This window comes from Sodiomyces alkalinus, assembly GCF_003711515.1.
Source record: "Sodiomyces alkalinus F11 unplaced genomic scaffold SODALscaffold_7, whole genome shotgun sequence".
Taxonomy (NCBI): Eukaryota; Fungi; Ascomycota; class Sordariomycetes; order Glomerellales; family Plectosphaerellaceae; genus Sodiomyces; species Sodiomyces alkalinus.
The window spans coordinates 1,368,214-1,385,645 of record NW_021167085.1 but is presented as its reverse complement, the minus strand read 5'-3'; the positions used below and the strand labels follow the sequence as shown (position 1 = coordinate 1,385,645).

General features: G+C 52.8%; 7 protein-coding genes and 1 non-coding gene across 8 annotated transcripts; 6 read left to right on the top strand and 2 right to left on the bottom strand.

The window, feature by feature from the left end:
- Positions 1–171: 171 nt before the first annotated feature.
- Positions 172–1,524, top strand: SODALDRAFT_334559 (ubiquitin-conjugating enzyme). Its single transcript, XM_028612247.1, has 3 exons — positions 172–466; positions 626–776; positions 896–1,524. The coding sequence occupies exons 1-3, from the start codon at positions 422–424 to the stop codon at positions 1,162–1,164; spliced, it is 465 nt and encodes a 154-aa protein (XP_028465268.1). The 5' UTR covers positions 172–421; the 3' UTR covers positions 1,165–1,524.
- Positions 1,525–3,088: 1,564 nt separating this feature from the next.
- Positions 3,089–4,523, top strand: SODALDRAFT_340737 (Pkinase-domain-containing protein; the record flags this gene model as incomplete). The annotated part of the gene is made up of 5 exons (XM_028612980.1): positions 3,089–3,132; positions 3,172–3,406; positions 3,466–3,622; positions 3,697–4,082; positions 4,158–4,523. 5 exons carry the CDS (start codon positions 3,089–3,091, stop codon positions 4,521–4,523), a joined length of 1,188 nt encoding a protein of 395 aa, XP_028465267.1.
- A 1,012-nt stretch (positions 4,524–5,535) lies between these two features.
- SODALDRAFT_361168 (hypothetical protein) lies at positions 5,536–7,961 on the bottom strand (the record flags this gene model as incomplete). Its single annotated transcript, XM_028614340.1, has 8 exons — positions 5,536–6,459; positions 6,537–6,877; positions 7,035–7,095; positions 7,245–7,312; positions 7,359–7,438; positions 7,502–7,662; positions 7,740–7,771; positions 7,877–7,961. 8 exons carry the CDS (start codon positions 7,959–7,961, stop codon positions 5,536–5,538), a joined length of 1,752 nt encoding a protein of 583 aa, XP_028465266.1.
- A 178-nt stretch (positions 7,962–8,139) lies between these two features.
- On the top strand, positions 8,140–10,263 carry SODALDRAFT_379915 (hypothetical protein; the record flags this gene model as incomplete). The annotated part of the gene is made up of 5 exons (XM_028615076.1): positions 8,140–8,200; positions 8,267–8,393; positions 8,669–8,963; positions 9,162–9,355; positions 10,182–10,263. The coding sequence occupies 5 exons, from the start codon at positions 8,140–8,142 to the stop codon at positions 10,261–10,263; spliced, it is 759 nt and encodes a 252-aa protein (XP_028465265.1).
- Positions 10,264–10,373: 110 nt separating this feature from the next.
- On the top strand, positions 10,374–12,363 carry SODALDRAFT_334555 (amino-acid transporter arg-13). Its single transcript, XM_028612246.1, has 2 exons — positions 10,374–10,983; positions 11,054–12,363. The coding sequence occupies exons 1-2, from the start codon at positions 10,873–10,875 to the stop codon at positions 11,942–11,944; spliced, it is 1,002 nt and encodes a 333-aa protein (XP_028465264.1). The 5' UTR covers positions 10,374–10,872; the 3' UTR covers positions 11,945–12,363.
- On the bottom strand, positions 12,104–13,281 carry SODALDRAFT_334554 (benzodiazepine receptor family protein). The gene is made up of 3 exons (XM_028612245.1): positions 12,990–13,281; positions 12,795–12,888; positions 12,104–12,721 (listed from the first exon to the last, which is right to left on the bottom strand). Exons 1-3 carry the CDS (start codon positions 13,099–13,101, stop codon positions 12,334–12,336), a joined length of 594 nt encoding a protein of 197 aa, XP_028465263.1. The 5' UTR covers positions 13,102–13,281; the 3' UTR covers positions 12,104–12,333.
- A 101-nt stretch (positions 13,282–13,382) lies between these two features.
- Positions 13,383–13,467, top strand: SODALDRAFT_t144. The gene has a single exon. It is a non-coding gene; the product is annotated as a tRNA-Gly (tRNA).
- Positions 13,468–14,483: 1,016 nt separating this feature from the next.
- On the top strand, positions 14,484–17,362 carry SODALDRAFT_280086 (hypothetical protein; the record flags this gene model as incomplete). Its single annotated transcript, XM_028608214.1, has 3 exons — positions 14,484–14,571; positions 14,727–16,732; positions 16,847–17,362. The coding sequence occupies 3 exons, from the start codon at positions 14,484–14,486 to the stop codon at positions 17,360–17,362; spliced, it is 2,610 nt and encodes an 869-aa protein (XP_028465262.1).
- Between the last annotated feature and the right edge of the window lie 70 nt (positions 17,363–17,432).

Sequence of the window (17,432 nt, the reverse complement as noted above, 5' to 3'; positions counted from 1 at the left end):
ATTACACAAGGTAACTACGGAGTACTGGAATCATGTTCCTCGGTCTCTTCTGTATGCGCCTTTAGCTTTGGTGGGCTGCGGGGTCGTCAGCCCCAGAGCCCCTCCCCAGTCACTCAGTAATACTACGGATAACACTCCATACTTCACTCCAACTCTCTCACCTTTAATCCACCTGCCGCGTCTTGCTCTATCCACCGCGGTCACTACCACCGCCACTACCACCACCACCGCCGCCACCACTACCGGTATTCTAGATTTGGTCGTCAGTTATCAACCGAGTGCGAGACCCGGCATCAATCATCTATCAACTTGCCATAACGCATGAAACCAAAACAATCAGGCCCCATACGCACTGCGACTACGTCACCATACTGTTTCGTCTCTTAAGTTGGCCTTGGTGCCGACCACACGTGCGAACATCATGACTAGCTTCGCTTCCAAGAGACTCGCAAAGGAACTCTCCAAGGTATATGATTTCTGACCCGGCGCCATCGTCTACAGACGCCTTGCTGTCTTGGCCTTCATCCCTTTGTCCGCGAATGGCTCTTCTGTGTCTAGGCTTCCGTGGACGTTTGCCAACTGAGCCTGACTGCAGTATCAACTGACTTCGGCCGTTCCTCCCTAGCTGAAAAATGGCCTTCCCCCAGGCATTGACCTAATCTCAGCCGACAACTTCGAAGAATGGCTCATGGATATACGAGTCCTAGACGACAACCCCATCTACCGCGGCGAGGTCTATAGACTCAAATTCAGGTTTTCTCCGCAATACCCCATCGGTACGTCCAGTAGTCGTTTTCACGCCTACCTAGACTCCTTCTTGTCGCGGTCACTGGATGCAAGATGAATGGCAGAATCCGAGGTTTTGGACTAACATTCTCCGTGTTCAATTCTTTAGAACCCCCAGAAGTAACCTTCATCAAGCAAAGCGATCGCCCGATTCCCACCCACCCTCACATCTACTCGAACGGCATAATTTGCCTCGACCTCCTCGGAAGCCAAGGGTGGAGTCCTGTTCAAAACGTGGAGACGGTGTGCATGAGCTTACAGAGCATGTTGACGGGGAATTCCAAGAACGAAAGACCGCCTGGAGACGAGGAGTTTGTCCGGAGCAATAGGAAACGACCACGCGACATCGACTTCTACTACGATGATAACACGGTTTAAGCGACAGTTCCCTCTTTGTTCACAAATGGTGGTTTGCTTGCGAAGTACTCTGTGGTTTGCATTTGGGCGTTGGGCGAGCTTCGCAAAGCCTGGAATATGGGAATCATAACGGTTTGGGTTGGCGTGGTAGGTCATCGGCAAAGGATTTTTTTTTAGGTCAAGAAATGTTCTTCCTCATTTCACCGAGCGTGTGACTGTATACGAGGGGTTGAAACTTTCCCAAGAGGACTTGCTGTCATGAGCGACATCCCATCTTATCATCTCGGCTGTTTGGCTAGAGCGTGTCGGTATAATCAAATTGCGATGAAGTGGAAATATCTCCGCAGATGGTGGCATTTCCTTCGTCGGCAATACGAAGAGACTTGTCACAACAAATGTGGAAATATCCCGAGACAGTTGATGTATGCAACTAGTCCAGTATTATGCCTGGCTGCCTGTGGCTGCCTCCTTTCTTGCTTGGTATCGTTGGAGGAGATGCTCATATCGCACGGAGCAGCCAACCTCCACTATGGCGGTCGAGTTTCGGTCACCCACGCTATCCTGCCCGGCTAGGAGGAGTTTCAGCCTTATCACGGAGGTGTTTAGAACCGTTGGAGCTTCATTGGCTAGGCCCCTAGGGCGGATAAAACGTGACAATTTCAGCCGAAGAACCACATCCAGTCCACAATATCTGTGTGTTGATTCTTTGTGCATACTGGGTGCCATCGCTCTCCATCGTATACCTATCAGTGATCATGCGTGTCACCATCACCTGCGGTAGCTAGGGTACGGTGGGTGTCTGAGAGCTTGTGAGTATCACAAGCCATATGGAAATACCAGGTTGTCGGAAAGCCGCATCTTATCTGGGGATTTGTAACTGCCCCTGGGCTTGTTAGTTGGTACCTCCTCCGTACCCACGGCCAGAGGGCCAACATGAATGTGACTGTGACATGCCTGCACTCTAGGATGTCAACTGGGCTGTCGGTGTGAGCTCAGGCAGGTATCAGATACTTTCCATGCCCGCATCTCAGCGCTTGACGCCATGTTCACTGTACAATATTCATTTGTTACCCTCCAGACCATCGGTCCGTCTAGCGATCAGCCTAAGGGGCAGTGGAACTGGGACTGATGTGGGGAAGACAAGACGCTGGGTAAGTTGGTAAGGTACGTACAGTAGAGCACCTCCCAATTCAGTGCCCCTCATTTCCTCGTGGCTGCTCACCCTCCCACTCCCTCCCCGCGCCAATCTCACCCAGGAAGCATATCGCCAACTGATATCTTGTCGGGAAACTCCCATATAAGTTCTTACGAGACGTCCTCAAAATACGACTTTGCGGCGTCTCGTTTCTCTTCGACCGATATCTCGTCATTTCGACCTGCTTCCCATTCCTCCACCACCGCCAGTGGACGCCATTTACCCCACATCCGTCAGCCTTAAGGCACCCAAGACGTGGGCCGTTTCTTTCTCCCAAGCTGTAACCCCCTCATCGATCTGCCTCCAATCCTTCTGTTTCCCACTCTGAGGGACCATCTTATCTTCGTTTGCTACCGACTGTAAAACGACATCCCCAGAAGTCCCGGTCCTCTTCAATTTCTTCCATCACTCGCACCCACTACTTATTACTGGTGGGCGGGGTGTCAGAAAAATCACGCCCTCTTACTCTCAATCAACATCATTTGCTTCTCGAATAACTTACGGACGAACCTTTCTAGATTACTGACCTTCTGCGACTATTTTTGACTTCGTCCAACATGAGCTGTAAGTCGAAATTGTCGCTGCGTAGCCTTTTGCGCATGCCCTTCAAATCACCACTTCCTAATGCCAGTCACCATTGCCCCTTTTTGTATGCTATACCTGCGAGCCCTCCCACTATACGTCAGGTCGCAAGTATCTCTCAATCGCACAGATCTCTCGCTGACGAATTTCGCGCTTGTAGTCTCTAATATGCTCAATCGCCTCGGTGGCCAGCCGGAGAGTTACGACAAGAAGTGCGTCCCTATATCCTGGTCCGAAACGTGACGTGACAGGCCTAACGAGCCGTGGACGGTCTTTAGATCCAAATACCGCTTCGGAAGAACACTCGGTGCCGGTACCTATGGCGTCGTTCGGGAGGCCGATAGCCCTACTGGCAAGGTTGCTATCAAGATCATTCTCAAGAAGAACGTCAAGGGCAACGAGCAAATGGTCTACGACGAACTAGAGATGCTCCAGCGCCTCCACCACCCCAATATCGTTAAATTCGTGGATTGGTTTGAGTCGAGGGTGAGTTGGCCTTGCGCCTTACCCACCAATTCGTCCGTCTCGTTTGACCGCGAGCATAGGACAAGTATTACATCGTCACCCAACTGGCGACGGGCGGCGAGCTCTTCGACCGCATTTGCGAGCAGGGAAAATTCACAGAGAAGGACGCATCGCAGACCATCAGGCAAGTTCTCGACGCCGTGAACTACCTCCACAAGAATAATGTAGTCCATCGAGGTCAGTTCAGCCTCACATAATGTCCTGTGGCGTGCGGACTTGGCGTCCAAGTTTGTTAACCTGAGCGCCCAAAGATCTCAAACCGGAGAACCTCCTCTACATAAGCAGAGATCTCGACTCTGAGCTCGTTCTTGCCGATTTCGGCATTGCCAAGATGCTTGACCGAAAGGGCGAAGTCCTCACCACCATGGCGGGTTCATTCGGCTATGCGGCTCCAGAAGTCATGCTCAAACAGGGTCACGGCAAGCCGGTCGACATGTGGTCTATGGGCGTCATCACGTACACCCTCCTTTGCGGCTACTCGCCCTTCCGGTCGGAGAGTCTCCAGGAGCTCATCGACGAATGCTCGTCAGGACGGATCGTCTTCCACGAGCGGTACTGGAAAGACGTCAGCCAGGATGCCAAGGACTTCATCTTGGGTCTCCTGCAACCGAAGCCGGAAAGGCGATGGACTAGTGAGGTACGTGACCGCTTGCTCCCCGTCCCCTCCCGTCCCGTCCCCCCAAATCTTCCGATGGCTCACTCTCGTCTTCAGGAGGCGCTGCGGCATCCGTGGCTAAGCGGCGAGAACGCCACCGACCACAACCTTCTGCCCGAGATCAAGGCGTACATGGCCAAGGCCAGGCTACGTCGCGGCATCGAAATGGTCAAGCTCGCCAACCGCATCCAGGCTCTCAAAATCCAGGAAGAGGACCCCGAAGACACCGACTTTGGCGACGACTCCTTTTCCAGCCATCAAACCGATTTATCCACCGACAAGAAGGCTCTCTCCAAGACTATCAAGGGTGCCATTTTCCGCGAAGTGGTCTTCGCCAAAGTGCGCGAGATGAAACAGCAGCAAGATACCCAGAAGGTCAAGGAAGAGGCGGAGAAAGAAGCCAAGAGACGCACGTTTCAATAGCTGCTGGATGGCTTGTGGGACAGTTACACCAGGCGGGGTTGTCTGTTTAAGATGGAGGCCGTGTGAAAGAAACATGGCTGATGGGCGATCTGGTTAGCCACCCGCGGCGGGATACCACACCAACAGAATGGAACAAACCCGGATTCGATGGTAAGGCTCTGGGCAGGTTTTGTTTCCTCAACATGCTTATGACTAGACGGGGGCCAGGACTTACGAGATGTGGGAAAGGGTTCTTTTCCGGTCTAGGCTTTTCGGAATCGTTTATATGTATGCCGGGCGTCGACGTTTTCAACTTCACAATCAAATGAACCTCGCAGTACACATCATCCGTGTCCAAAATTACGCTTTGGAAAATTGAAGATCTTGACTAGGTATATTGTCCAGCTTGCTCAAAAGCTCTTTTCGCCGAATCGAAAAAGGGGTATATAAGCGTCGACGCGGAAATCGTCCGAACTCCTGATCTCTTCTAATATGAGCTTATAACCCCGGTAGCGTAACCACAGAGTTGCGAATACAATGCAGACAAAACAGGAAATGTCCACCGCCTGAGCAAATCAAAGGCAAAGGCCCGGGGCCTCGAAGAAGGGACCTCGAAGAAGGGAAGGCAGAAAAAAAAAAAGAAAACAAGAGAAGGTCAAGGGGGGAATCGTGAAATCTTCAAGAAGAGAAGGGAAATACGTTAATGAGACGGGAGCGGGCAAAAGGCAAAATGATAGAATCAAGGGCTCCAGGGTAGCCCAGGTACTGAGGAGCGTCTTTGCTGTCTCCCGCCCGTGATACCCAGCTGCGGTGCCAGCGCAGGTCGCCGTAAAAGACAAAATAAATAGATCGTCCCGCGTCAGTGTACGTTTCATGGTCGTCGTATTTCGAGCATACATATGGTGGGGGTCCAGAATCGTGTGCGATGCAGTCGGAGAATAGGTGAAGCCGCTCAAACATATCGAAACAAAATAGTAAACGAGAACTGAAGAGGGAGAAAGGACGACGGAGAGGGCGAAGGGGTATCGCATCATCAGTAGGACGAGAGTTCGCTGAGTACGTTGTCGCAAAGCTCTTCGTATCTCCGAGCATTGAAGCGCGGGCGTTCCCACCCAGCAGCGCGGAGACGCTCAATGCGGGAACGAAGCTGGATGGCGCGCATTTCGTCATTGGAGGTTAATGGTTCAGGTGAGGCTGCTCTCGTGGGCACGCTGAAACTGAAGCGAGATCGAAGACCGGCCGTGGCTGGTACAGATGGCGAAAGTTGCGCATCGATGGAAGCGAGGTAGGACGCCAACTGGATGCGAAGGGTGGAAAGAATGGCGCAATACCGGTGAATGGAGCGCTCACGAATGAAAGAGAAGGAAAGTTCGCCGCCATCGTCCTCGACTGGGGGTTCAGGGGTCGAGGGTAGGGAACAAAGGACTCGGCTTCTCGGTTGCTCGCGGATATCTGACGGGGAACAGGCCTCAGCTGGAGACTTAACAGCATGGAGAGTACAGTTGAGGCCGAGGGTCGGAGAGTCGGGTCGAATGTTGGGCTCACTGTCAGATTTGTCATGGGAGTCGTCGAAAGTAACGCGCTTCTTCGGTGCGTCGCGAGGAAGTGGACGGGGCGGGGGGGACAACTTCGTCACGATGGTATCTTCCGGAGAGTACATCGAGCCCAGGCAGGACGAGACTTCGCTGGAGTTGTTGGAGGAAAGTGAGGAGGATGGCGTATGCTGGCTTGAGCGGGAGGTCGCTGCGGAGGAGGAGCGGGAGGAGCGGGCGGAGCGCGACACGGATTCGTCTGCGGTCCGAATGAGCTCCGAGGCGCGGTGGTAGTGTGAACGAGCCTGTTGGAGTAGCTTAACCCTGTAGGGAGACGACGGGTTCAGTGGCCGGGCGAGCATCTCGGCGGAGCAAGCTGCATAGAAGTGTAGGTAGATCAGGTAGGCAGGTTCCACAGCTGTCTGCTAAGAGTCAGTGTCATCTTGACTTCATATGGAACTGAGCCACTAGCACTCCGCGAGAGGATTTCTAGAATACTTACAACGTCTTTGACATTGTCCAGGATTTCACAGCACCGTGCTGAGCAGGCCCGATATCGACGGTTGATATAGTTTCGCTTGACTTCGGAAACAGCTTTATTCCATTCTGCCGATGTGCTGGGCAAAGTAGGCAACGAGGACTGTGTCTGAAGAGAAAGACGTCGTGGCACTTGAGGTATGGCCTTCGATGCCGGGGTCGCGGAATCGAGAGAGGCTATCCTCTTGTGCACGGCGGCATGAGGCAGATCATGAGAGTCGGCGTGAGTACCGACAATGGCCGGGCCCAGTGTCAACGGTAATAGACTAGATAGACTAGACATGCTGGTTTGCTGGAAGGGATGGGCTGAAGAAACAGGTTGTGCGTGAGAGTGAGAATGCTGAAGGATTATCGAATTCAATTCGTGGTCCCAGGAGTCGCAAGTCGTACGAAATTCCCTTGGAGGTGAAAGAGTCCCAACAAGCCCAGAGACTCAGTGGATGGCGACGATATGTATCCGTACTGCGTCCGACTCGGAGGAGTTGAGAGGCGATGCCAGAGGCGTATCCCTTGGATAAAGCCCGCTAGGAAACCCTTCGAAGTCTGTGTGTACATAGTATCGATTATTACGGAGTAGGAGCCGCAGTCAAAAACACACCTCAACTGCGGGTTTGTTAATTGTCCAGGGAGTGGAGACGAAGTCTCAGATGCGACTTAAGTTCCGGCAAGAGACCAGGGTGGCTTTGACGTTCTGTCCAGGATCGTCGCCAAGAAGCATCTCGGTGATACCTGCAAGAGGGGCTCACGTTGCACACATTGCGTGAGGTAAATTAAAATGACAGCTAACGTCGGCGGAGGTCTGGGTGGGATTTGGAAGCAACACGCAACAAGCTAATTACTTTGTAAGTGACTGAGCCATCCGTAGTGCTTTGGTGAGGCGAAAGTTGAAGATATACGTACGAATTAGCGCCTGGATAGCTGGACTCAGACAATGTTTCTTGTCGGGGCACGCAGATACTACTCCCCGGTATGCCAGTGACCACGGCATTCTGGAGGCGGGAGAGCCCTGTCATGCAAACGGGGGCCGAGGGATAGAGGAGGGTCTCGATAAGGAAGGACAGCGTATGGCCTAGAAGCCCTCGATCATCGCACTCGGGTCAAGGAAGTGTATCCATACCTTTCAAGCACAAATAGGTAAGCTTCCCCCGTCTGACCTGACAGTACTGACCTGCCAGGGGTTCAGGGGTATGAGGGAAGAAACTGGGGATATGCTCGTGATTACTTCGTACCTTGAATCATCGCAGACCTCGCGCGCAATTGGCTCGTCTCTTTTTAACTGCACGCACTTAATCCCTATATACACACTGCACCGCAGCATCTGCACCTCGAGGGTTCGGCCCCTCCCCTGTGTCTGGCATAGTTCGTGCATGAACACCACGGCAAACAACATGTTCTCCGTCCGTGGGATGTCGATGGCAGTTTTCTTTTTCTTTTTCTTTTTCTTTTTCTTTTTCCTCTTTTTTTTAACAATTTTTTTATTACCGGGGTTTCGTCCGAGTCGGCCATTCGTCCGTTACCTCGTCGTCTGATTTCTTTTCTGACGGCTTGCACCTCGATGTTACCGTATCATGGTGAGAAAGTCATGCGAGCAAGTGCGCTCACCCGATTCGCTGAGCCAGAAAGATATAGGTGACATCGAGCTGGGAGGAAGAGGAGGGAAAGGAGAGCTTGGACAAACTGACGCTGCATCGCAAGTGGAACAAGACCCCCCCAAGAAACCCCACACCGTAATGTTCCTTCTCCTACCTCATAAGCCGCGGGCAGCTACAAAGAAAGGTACCTATCCGGACTGGACCTTCCAGATCTCAACTCTTCAATTCTCGTCTGTTCCTACTTCGTAAGGGAGACTCACGACAACATTGTATCGAGCTTACGTTGTACGACGTACTTTGTAATTATACCGCATGCGGAATAGTGCCCTTGATCATCTGAAACATGACCGATGATCCCATGCGACTGGGGAGTAAGGTAATTAATAAAGGTGCTCTTCCCAGACAATGTCCCATCGAACTTCCAGAAGCAATGTCCAACCTATTTTCCCTCCTTATACAAAATATGCACCCTATAGTCTATGTAAACAGAACTCTTCGGGAAAAGCGTGAACCTCAACTCCCAAGAAACACCACCGATGACCTCAGCGCCCCTGAAGCGAAAGAGCCGAGCCACTGCCGGTACTCAAGAGCTTTCTCGTGCACGGAGGATGCATCCCCGTCACCGTTGCATTGCTCCTGCGCGCTCCAACCTCGTCTCCATATCCGTGTCCCCCAATTGCCCGGGGTCTTGTCTACTCCCAGTCGCCAAACTACCTATGTACGTTGTACTCGCCAAACTCGGAAGAGATCCTTGGCAGTCCCCAGCCCCCTCGTACATACGGGGTAGTATCATGTCTGGAGTGAGTGCTTCGTGAATTCTACTTCGTAGACACTGAGAACGGATACCCATTAAAACAAAGATATAATATGTGCAGTCCTATGTAGCCAGGTGCCTGGTCAGAAGCGGTCATGGGAAGTGTTTCCCACACCCTAAGGTAGTTGTTGAAACCGCATGCCGTGATTGCTTTGTAATTACGTTGCATTTTGTATCCGGGTAGTCCATCCAGAGCAAACAGCAACCCCATGGGCTGTCCAACCATCGCTGCCGAACGGCGGCCTCCGACCTCACGACGTCCATCGACCCTCTTAGGATTTCCTTCCCTTTGAGACTGGGCGTTGTGCCACTGCCGTCACTGCCCGTCGACCACGTCGGGCCATCTCTCCCTTGTCTTGAGAGCACTAGAGCATGCCGGTAGTGATATCTTCGATCCTTTATTATGGTCCCGTGTACCTACCTACGATACGGATATAGACATTGGCTGATCGCATTTTGATAACCCAGAGGACGCACGATTCCTAATGAAGGACACGAATTTCATTCGAAAATTTTAACTGGTCAATCCGAGCTCTGCAACACTACCAGAAGAGGTATATTCTTGGGAATGACCTCCTGACATGTAAGTTTTGACCCACTACCTAAGGTACGTACTTTAGTAAGTTGGGCCGTGACTATAGCGATATGGACCTCGAGTATCCCACCCACTTTGTATGTACAGCCTGAGTAGAGGAGTATGTACAGTGAGTGAGCAAAAGTTTCGGGATAACCCAAAGTAAAATGCTTCGAACCTTTTGGGGAACACTTTTTTCTATTAGGGCAAAAACCATACTATGTTACAAAAGTAACGAATCACTGGATCTTTAAAATATACCGAAATTATTACTCACCCACTATATGTCTGTTATGGTATCTGCCTTAGGTAAGGTACTACCTTAGTGATACCAACTTGTACACCGTAAAGTTAAAGATTGAAGGCAGCTGTAATACTCACAGCAATAAACTGACGATAAGTCTGGAAGATCAGCCCTAAAGCCTCGCCGGTAGTAAGAAGGAGAGGCGGCGTTAATAGCTTCGATGGTTTTAATTGAGATGGTGGTTTCAATTGAGGTCGGATTCCGAGGACCCGTGATGTGTGTAGTTCCAAGGTACTCGGGCTATACATATAAATTTGGTGGGATACATAGCAGTATCTGGATTCCCGCGGCATAACTGCTGCTGACAGTCCGGATACATGAACGAGGAAGTCTTGGGAAGTCGAGACCAGCCCAGCCCACATTAATTTCCTGCCCCATCTGCAGCTCATGAGGCCCCCCCAGTGCTAAATCGTGGCCCGCTCTTTGCGTTGCAAGAAGACATTTTTATCTTATCTAAAAGATCTTATCTAGCTCGGCCCCACTATGGTCTACCACCACCAAGCCCAACAAACGAAACAGCCCAAACTCGTCGGTTGGAAAAAATTGCGGTGAACAACTTCAGCCGTTTCGAGGGTTCTCGGCCTCTTTTCTTACAACAAACGAGCAAAGCACATGTCCTCGAAGAGAAGCGATGTCATCGAAATTTCTTGACATTCTTAACTCTCGTGCCCCTCCATAGACCTAGCCATCTGCCTGCCTTTGTAAAGCACAATCTCACCAGGGTTGACCCCTGCCAAACGAGTTGCCTCGCACCAGCACCCACCGCCTCCTTCCGGCATCGGCTTTTACACTCGGTCTCCGATGTTGTCCTGACGCCATTTTATCAAACAGCTATTTAATTGCTCACCCCCGCATCGTTTTGCCTCGCTTCCTCGAGCAAGTGCGACAGGTAGCCGGCTCTATTCTCTGCTTATTCGGGTGAGCGAGGGCCAGTCAGGACAGTGCTGAACGGGTCTCCGACGGGAGTCTATTCACCGTCCTGCACTGGCTCGGTATCGCGATAGCTCGGCTCAAATCATGATCGATTCACCCGCCTCGGCAATGGATATTCCGCACCATGAGCCGCCTGTGACGCTGCGAAGCCAAACCGCCGCCATTGAAGCCGTGGAGGATATTGTTTATGGATCGGTGAGTCAGCACCTTAGCCGACAGTCTCTAGACCACACTTTCTAACGGAGTTGTTTTGTGTTGCTACCAGACGGCGGGCATCGTCGGAAAATACATCGAATACCCCTTCGACACGGTCAAAGTCCGACTTCAGTCGCAACCCGATAACCTTCCCCTCCGCTACAAGGGTCCCATTGACTGCTTCCGCCAGTCTCTCAAAGCCGATGGCTTCGTGGGCCTTTACCGTGGCATCACCGCCCCGCTGGTGGGCGCCGCTGCCGAGACGAGCAGTCTATTCTTTTTCGAACGCCTCGGCCGCGAGCTCATCTATTCGTCTGGCCTTGTCTCCCGCGACCAGTTCCTCTCCCTCCCGACGCTATACTTCACGGGCGCCTTTTCCGGCTTTTTCACCTCGTACGTGCTGACGCCGATTGAGCTGGTCAAATGCAAGATCCAGGCGCCCGCCTCTGCCGACGGCTCGGCCCCGCCCCCGCTCAAGCCCGGGGCCGTCATCCGCGACGTATACCGCCACCACGGCATCAAGGGGTTTTGGCACGGCCAGATGGGGACTCTGATTCGGGAATCTGGAGGCAGCGCGGCGTGGTTCGGCGGCAAAGAAACGGTCACCAAGATGTTTCACGCCCTCAACGCCCGGACCGTGAACACGAAGGCCGAGAAAGACACTCTCGCTGCCCAGCCCCTCCCGCTATGGCAGCAGGCTTTGGCTGGCGCGTCTGCTGGAGTGTCCTACAACTTTCTCTTTTTCCCGGCCGACACGATCAAGTCGCGCCTGCAGACCATGGCGATTGGAGAGTCCGTCAAGGATAGGACGTTCCTGAAAGAGGGCATCGCCATCTGGAAACGGTACGGGGCTGCGGGGCTGTACAGGGGTTGCGGAATTACGTGTCTGCGATCGGCTCCTAGTTCAGCATTCATATTCATGGTTTTCGATGGGCTGAAGACTTTTTTACCCATGCAATAACGGATCTAAATGTCAAGCAGAAAGGGATATGACCAGGTGAAAGCAGAGAGGGTGGCGATGGTGGACAGAGTCGGGGCAGTCGTTACATGCATCAACTGGCGTTCGGTATCTTCATGGTAGGGGTGGTTTTGTGGACTTGAAGTCTTGTGTCACTTGGTTGCAAGGTGATTATAGAATCTGATGGCATTTGCACAAAAATATAGGTACACGAATGGCTTCATTCTTGTCACTTTCATAGTGCATCTCACCATGTCATGACTGAGATGCATTCGACCAAAGTGAACCATCCGTCTTCAACAAGCTTACCCTCGATGGCTCAACCCCTTTCCCTTGTACTGTAGAGACACATGTGAGCACTCGGGATATCGCAACTCCATCGACCGGACATTCTACTGTTCCTTCGCTTTCCCCTTCCCCTTTCCTTCACCTTCAATGGCCTTGTCGCTGATGTCCCATCCATTAAGATACCCCGTACCGGCACAGAGGTAGGTTGCGAACCCAAGCCATCCCAGGTAGGGAAGCAGCAGCAGGCCAGAAATGCGGTCCACTTGGCCCCAGGTGTAGGCGAGATAGGCATTCAAACCCAGGAGGGCCACGATGTCAACGAGAGCCTCGACAGGGCGCCTGAGGACGAAGAAGAGAGGGGTCCAGACTAAGTTCAGGGCCAGCTGTAACGTATAGAGTGTCGCGCCTTGGCGGGCTAGGTCGGATTGCTCGCTGGTTGCGCTGAGACTAAGGCCAGCGCTCACGGCGCGGTACGCTGCGTAGCCCATCACGCTGGAAGTATGTCAGACCCCGTGGGGGACTGGAGACGGAGGGGAATGAAACATAGGGAAACAAGGGAAATTACCCATATAGCACCGTCCAAACGGGGGCAAAGACGAAGGACGGGGGGCTGTAAGGCGGATTCTTGACTCGGGCGTACGTCTGTTTTTGGTTGGACCCTGAAGTATGATCATGTTCAGCCCCAGACAACTCCAAAGTACAGAGAACGAAGGATCACGAATGACGAATTCTAATGATTAAAAACACTCTGATTGCTTACTGCTTGACAAATAGCCGACTGCCATGCCCAAGGAAACTGGCAACAAGATCGAGGATGCAGGATGGTCGAAGACCGCACGGGGAAGAGTGAGGGTAGGAATAAAAGTAGTCATATTGGGGATTGGGAGTTGGATCTTGCTCGTGAAACAATAAGGCAATCGTTGGTAGTAAAGAGATATCGACTTGAATCCACAGAAACTGAATTATTAGAATGGTTGAGGTGTACTATCATGAGGGCAAAAGAGTTATGCATTCTGAAACTGAAATGGCTCTCGACTGACACCTCGACTCTGTGAAACATGCTTGATATCGACGTCATGACATTTTTTAAGGTGGAGGTGGGAGGAAAAGGTATATTTACATAAAGTAACGGTGGTTTTCCAACACCCAACAAGCGCCGTTGGTCTAGTGGTTATGATAACTGCCTTCCACTTCTGTCGGATTAGCAGTTGAGACGCGTTCGATTCGCGTACGGCGCACACTTTCTTTTTTTGTTCTTTTTCTCCCCTCAGTTTGTTTTGCCCCCTGCCTTCCATGTACATTCAACCGATTCAACTAGCATTCCATCGCAATAACCACATAGCTTGGAAAATCAAACCTCTGGCAATTGGCAGATTTCAACTATATTCCATGAAATCAATCTGTGCTTTCTTGACGACAACCATTGTAACTGTAGATCCCGGCTCTTACTCTGTCCGAGACTCCACAAGGTATACCTAGGTAGGTAGGTAGGTACGTACCTTGCTGTTCTGTCCGTGCCCGTAGGTACGTACCATCCCATCAACGTTATGCGATTAAGAGGGTGACATGACGCTAAGCCCAATAAGCCACTAGTCGGCCCGAACTTGTCCTCCGGCGTTCGGCCCATCTCTCTCTGTCAGCTCCAACCAGCTTCCAACTCGCATCCATCTTCTCGTGCTCTTGTGCTGGTCAGAGCCTTGCTCCATCTGTCATCCGCAGTAAAACGTCACTGCCTTCTTTATTGTCGAGGTGGCTATACTCGCAACCTGAAATACTTGTTCGTATTACCCTTTCGACCTTATTTTTCATATATTTTCAGCCGCGTTATTGTGACGCGGCGGCGTCTTCTCACCGAGTTCCGGTAACCCGTCTTTCCTCCCAACCACCTTCACTCTGGTTGACTCGTGCTGGCACTCGAGCGGCCTTGATACATTCTTTCCTCCTTGTTCTATCGATTCAATTCCAAGTTTTAGAGCTATTCTTCTTCTTTTCTTTCTATACGCTTATTATTCTCATTGCTGCGCTTCTCTCTCACCCGTTTTCTCCGTCCAAACAGCACTTCAGAATGTTTTTTTCTAACCGCAAACATGGCGCCAAACAACAGGCCCTTCGTTCTCCTTATCGGTTACCACGAAAACGATAGACATCGCGACAAACACAAGCAATCGATTGATAATTTTTCCGTGCTACATAAGAACCCGGCTGTCTCCCCAGGCCGGTGAAGGCTCATCGGACGAAGAGACAAGGGATCGTCATGGACTCGTACTCGTCATTCAGAGATACGGCGCGCTCGCCGGCTGATAGAGAGAGAACCGACCCGTTCTATCGAGGCCGTTCCCCTGGTACGCAATGTGACCATCGGTCTTCTGCTTTCACCCATACCCATACCCATACCTCCCTAGCTCCCGTCTGCGTACAACTACTCTGTACTTGCTGCCACGGCGGTGATTGCGATCCCAAAAGACCTGGCAGTTTGCTGACGATAAACCCCCCCAAGGTCACGAACGTTCCCACCGCGACCGACGGCGCTCCCGCTCGCCCGCTGCAACTGATCGCTACGAGCCCCGAGGCCGGGCCCGTGATGACTACGGCGGCGGGCGGGATAGAGATGACCGTAGGGACCGCCGCATTAATTCCCCTCCGGCCAACATCGACCGCTATGTCCCAGGACAGGACAACGCTCCACCAGCACTCACGGTGAATCCTCTGATGGATCCGGCCAAGCTTCCATACCAGGTCGGGTTCTCGTACTTTGGCGAGTGGTGGCGGATGAATGAGAAAATCCGGGAAGAGAAGGAGCGCCAGCGCACGGGTCGTAGGCGAGAACCAGAGAAAACTCGGGGGCCTCGCGAGGTCCAAGAAGAACGCGAAAAGGAAAAGGCCAAGATCCAGGCCGCCTACGATTCTTACAAAGAGGAACTCCAGGGAAAGATGGCGCGCGGTTTCGTCGCCGAGCACAAGAAAGAGCAGTGGTTTCGCGAACGATATGTCCCTGAGGTCCGGGACGAATTCAAAGCGCGGCTCAACGAATTTCGCCGTGGTGGCTACAGCCAATGGGAGCAAGACCTTGAATCGGGCGCCTTCGATGACTACTCCTTGGAGGGTCTGCCAAAGAGTGATAGCAACGGGCAAGGGGGTCTCGTCGAGAAGGAGGAAGGCGAGGCGTTGGCTGCCAACGAGATTCTGGGCGTCGGGGACCTTGTGCCAGCCCAAGGGGCTGACATTCGGGACGAGAGCCTCTATCAGCCGACTCTGCTGTTCAAGACCATTGCCCCTCACGTTAGCCGGCACAACTTGGAGGCCTTCTGCAAGGAGCATCTTGGAGAGGAGGAAGGCGGGTTTAAGTGGCTTTCGCTGTCGGACCCGAATCCCAGCAAGCGGTATCATCGCATCGGATGGGTCATGCTCCATCCATCGTCGGAGTCCGCAGCGCCGGCATCGGACGGTGCGGATATGAAGGACGACGACGGGGAACAGCCGTCCAAGTCGCCGGCTCCGGCTTCGACTGCAGAGAAGGCTCTGGAGCTGATCAACGGCAAGACTGTCAAGGACGAATTGCGGGGGGATTTTACTTGCCATGTTGGTGTCCACAATCCGCCGCACTCCCCACGGAAGAAGGCTCTCTGGGATCTGTTCTCGGCCCCGGAGCGGATCGAAAAGGACTTGTCTCTGGTTCAGCGGCTCGTTACCAAATTCGAGGAGGACTTCGGGTCGGACTTCAACGCGATTCTGAAAATCGAAGAACGAGTCGACGACCTAAGGACTGCCGGTCGGCTTCAGCCTGCAGTTTCTATCCCGGCCAAGAAGAAGACCAAGAAGGAGCGCCGGCTCGATGTGGACGAAGGCATGCACGACGTCGAGGGAATGGAGCTGATGGAGGAAGATGACGAGGAAGAGGAAGGGGCCGTAGACGAAGACGAGGTTGATGACGAGGACCTTCTGGTGAAGAAGAAGCAGCTGGATCTCATGGTCGAGTATCTGCGTCGGGTTTTCAATTTCTGCTTCTACTGCGTTTTCGAGTGCGACTCGGTGCACGAGCTCACACGCAAATGCGCCGGCGGACATCTCCGGCGGCCGCGGAGTACGCTGAGCACGTCGGCGAAGGCTGTGGCCAAGGCCAGCGCGCTTGGAGAGCGATTTCCCGGCAAGAAGCGGGCCGAGCCCGACGAAGAGGGCGAGGTGGCGGAAGGGGGAGAGAAGAAGTTCCGCGGAGCGGGTGGCAAGGCGGAGCAACAGCTGCTACGTGCATACAACTGGGTCAAGACGTTCGAGGACAAGATCATGCAGATCCTGGAACCCGAGTCGGTAGACATCCGTAAACTCGGCGGAAAGCCGGTGGAGGAGGCCATCAACGAGGAACTGGCCAAGCATGTGAAGCAAGAAGACGAGCATAAGTTCAGGTGCAAGGTGCCGGAGTGTACTAAGCTGTTTAAGGAAGAGCACTTTTGGCGGAAGCACGTTGAGAAGCGACACACGGAATGGCTTGATAGCATCAAGCAAGAGGTATGCTGTTCCCGTTTTTTCTTCTTTTTTTCTCTTTTTCTTCCTTCTCTCGCCATCTGCGCTGTGAGTTCTGGAGTGAAGAATTGCAGAAGCTAATCGACTGTTGCCCTGCAGTTTGAGCTTATCAACGCCTACGTTATGGATCCTTCTCACATTGCTCCTTCGCGGACCGATGCCAACTCCAACGGGCATTTCCCGCCAACCGGTGGGCAAACGGCGGCAGGGACACCTCGCGGGTTTAACCTCAACACTTTCAACATGAACAGCATGATGCCGATCCCAGGGTTCCCGATGCCGGCCGGGGGGTTCCCGCCGTTTATGCCGGGCAACAACACAATACCGGGTGCGAGCTGGGCCGGTAGCGGCGGCGACCATCGAGACGGGGCGGGTCCAATTCGACGGGGCGGGATGGGAGGAGGACGAGGCAACTACCGCACGGGTCCGTACGACAGACGGCCGAACCAGAGATGGGACGGTGGTCGTGGGCGAAGCGGCGCGGGTAGATGGGGCGATGGTGCAGCAGGAGGTGCAACGGTGGGACCACGAGAGGCAACAATGGGGCGAAGCCTCAAGAGCTATGAGGACTTGGACCATGTTGCTGGCGGTGGGGGTGGTGAGCTGAATTACTAGGTGAAGACCGACAAGAAAGCGGGAAAATTCATATGATGGGGGTGTTCATTTGAATATGTTTGTCGGGGGG

Excerpts from the sequence above, each read along its gene's own strand:
- SODALDRAFT_334559 (XM_028612247.1), top strand. The coding sequence starts at position 422 with ATGACTAGCTTCGCTTCCAAGAGACTCGCAAAGGAACTCTCCAAG. Across the intron at positions 467-625 it reads TCGCAAAGGAACTCTCCAAG|CTGAAAAATGGCCTTCCCCC; the intron begins GTATATGATTTC and ends GTTCCTCCCTAG. Across the intron at positions 777-895 it reads TTCTCCGCAATACCCCATCG|AACCCCCAGAAGTAACCTTC; the intron begins GTACGTCCAGTA and ends TCAATTCTTTAG.
- SODALDRAFT_334555 (XM_028612246.1), top strand. The coding sequence starts at position 10,873 with ATGATCGATTCACCCGCCTCGGCAATGGATATTCCGCACCATGAGCCG. Across the intron at positions 10,984-11,053 it reads AGGATATTGTTTATGGATCG|ACGGCGGGCATCGTCGGAAA; the intron begins GTGAGTCAGCAC and ends TGTTGCTACCAG.
- SODALDRAFT_334554 (XM_028612245.1), bottom strand. The coding sequence starts at position 13,101 with ATGACTACTTTTATTCCTACCCTCACTCTTCCCCGTGCGGTCTTCGAC. Across the intron at positions 12,889-12,989 it reads AGTCGGCTATTTGTCAAGCA|GGTCCAACCAAAAACAGACG; the intron begins GTAAGCAATCAG and ends ATCATACTTCAG. Across the intron at positions 12,722-12,794 it reads GTTTGGACGGTGCTATATGG|CGTGATGGGCTACGCAGCGT; the intron begins GTAATTTCCCTT and ends ACATACTTCCAG.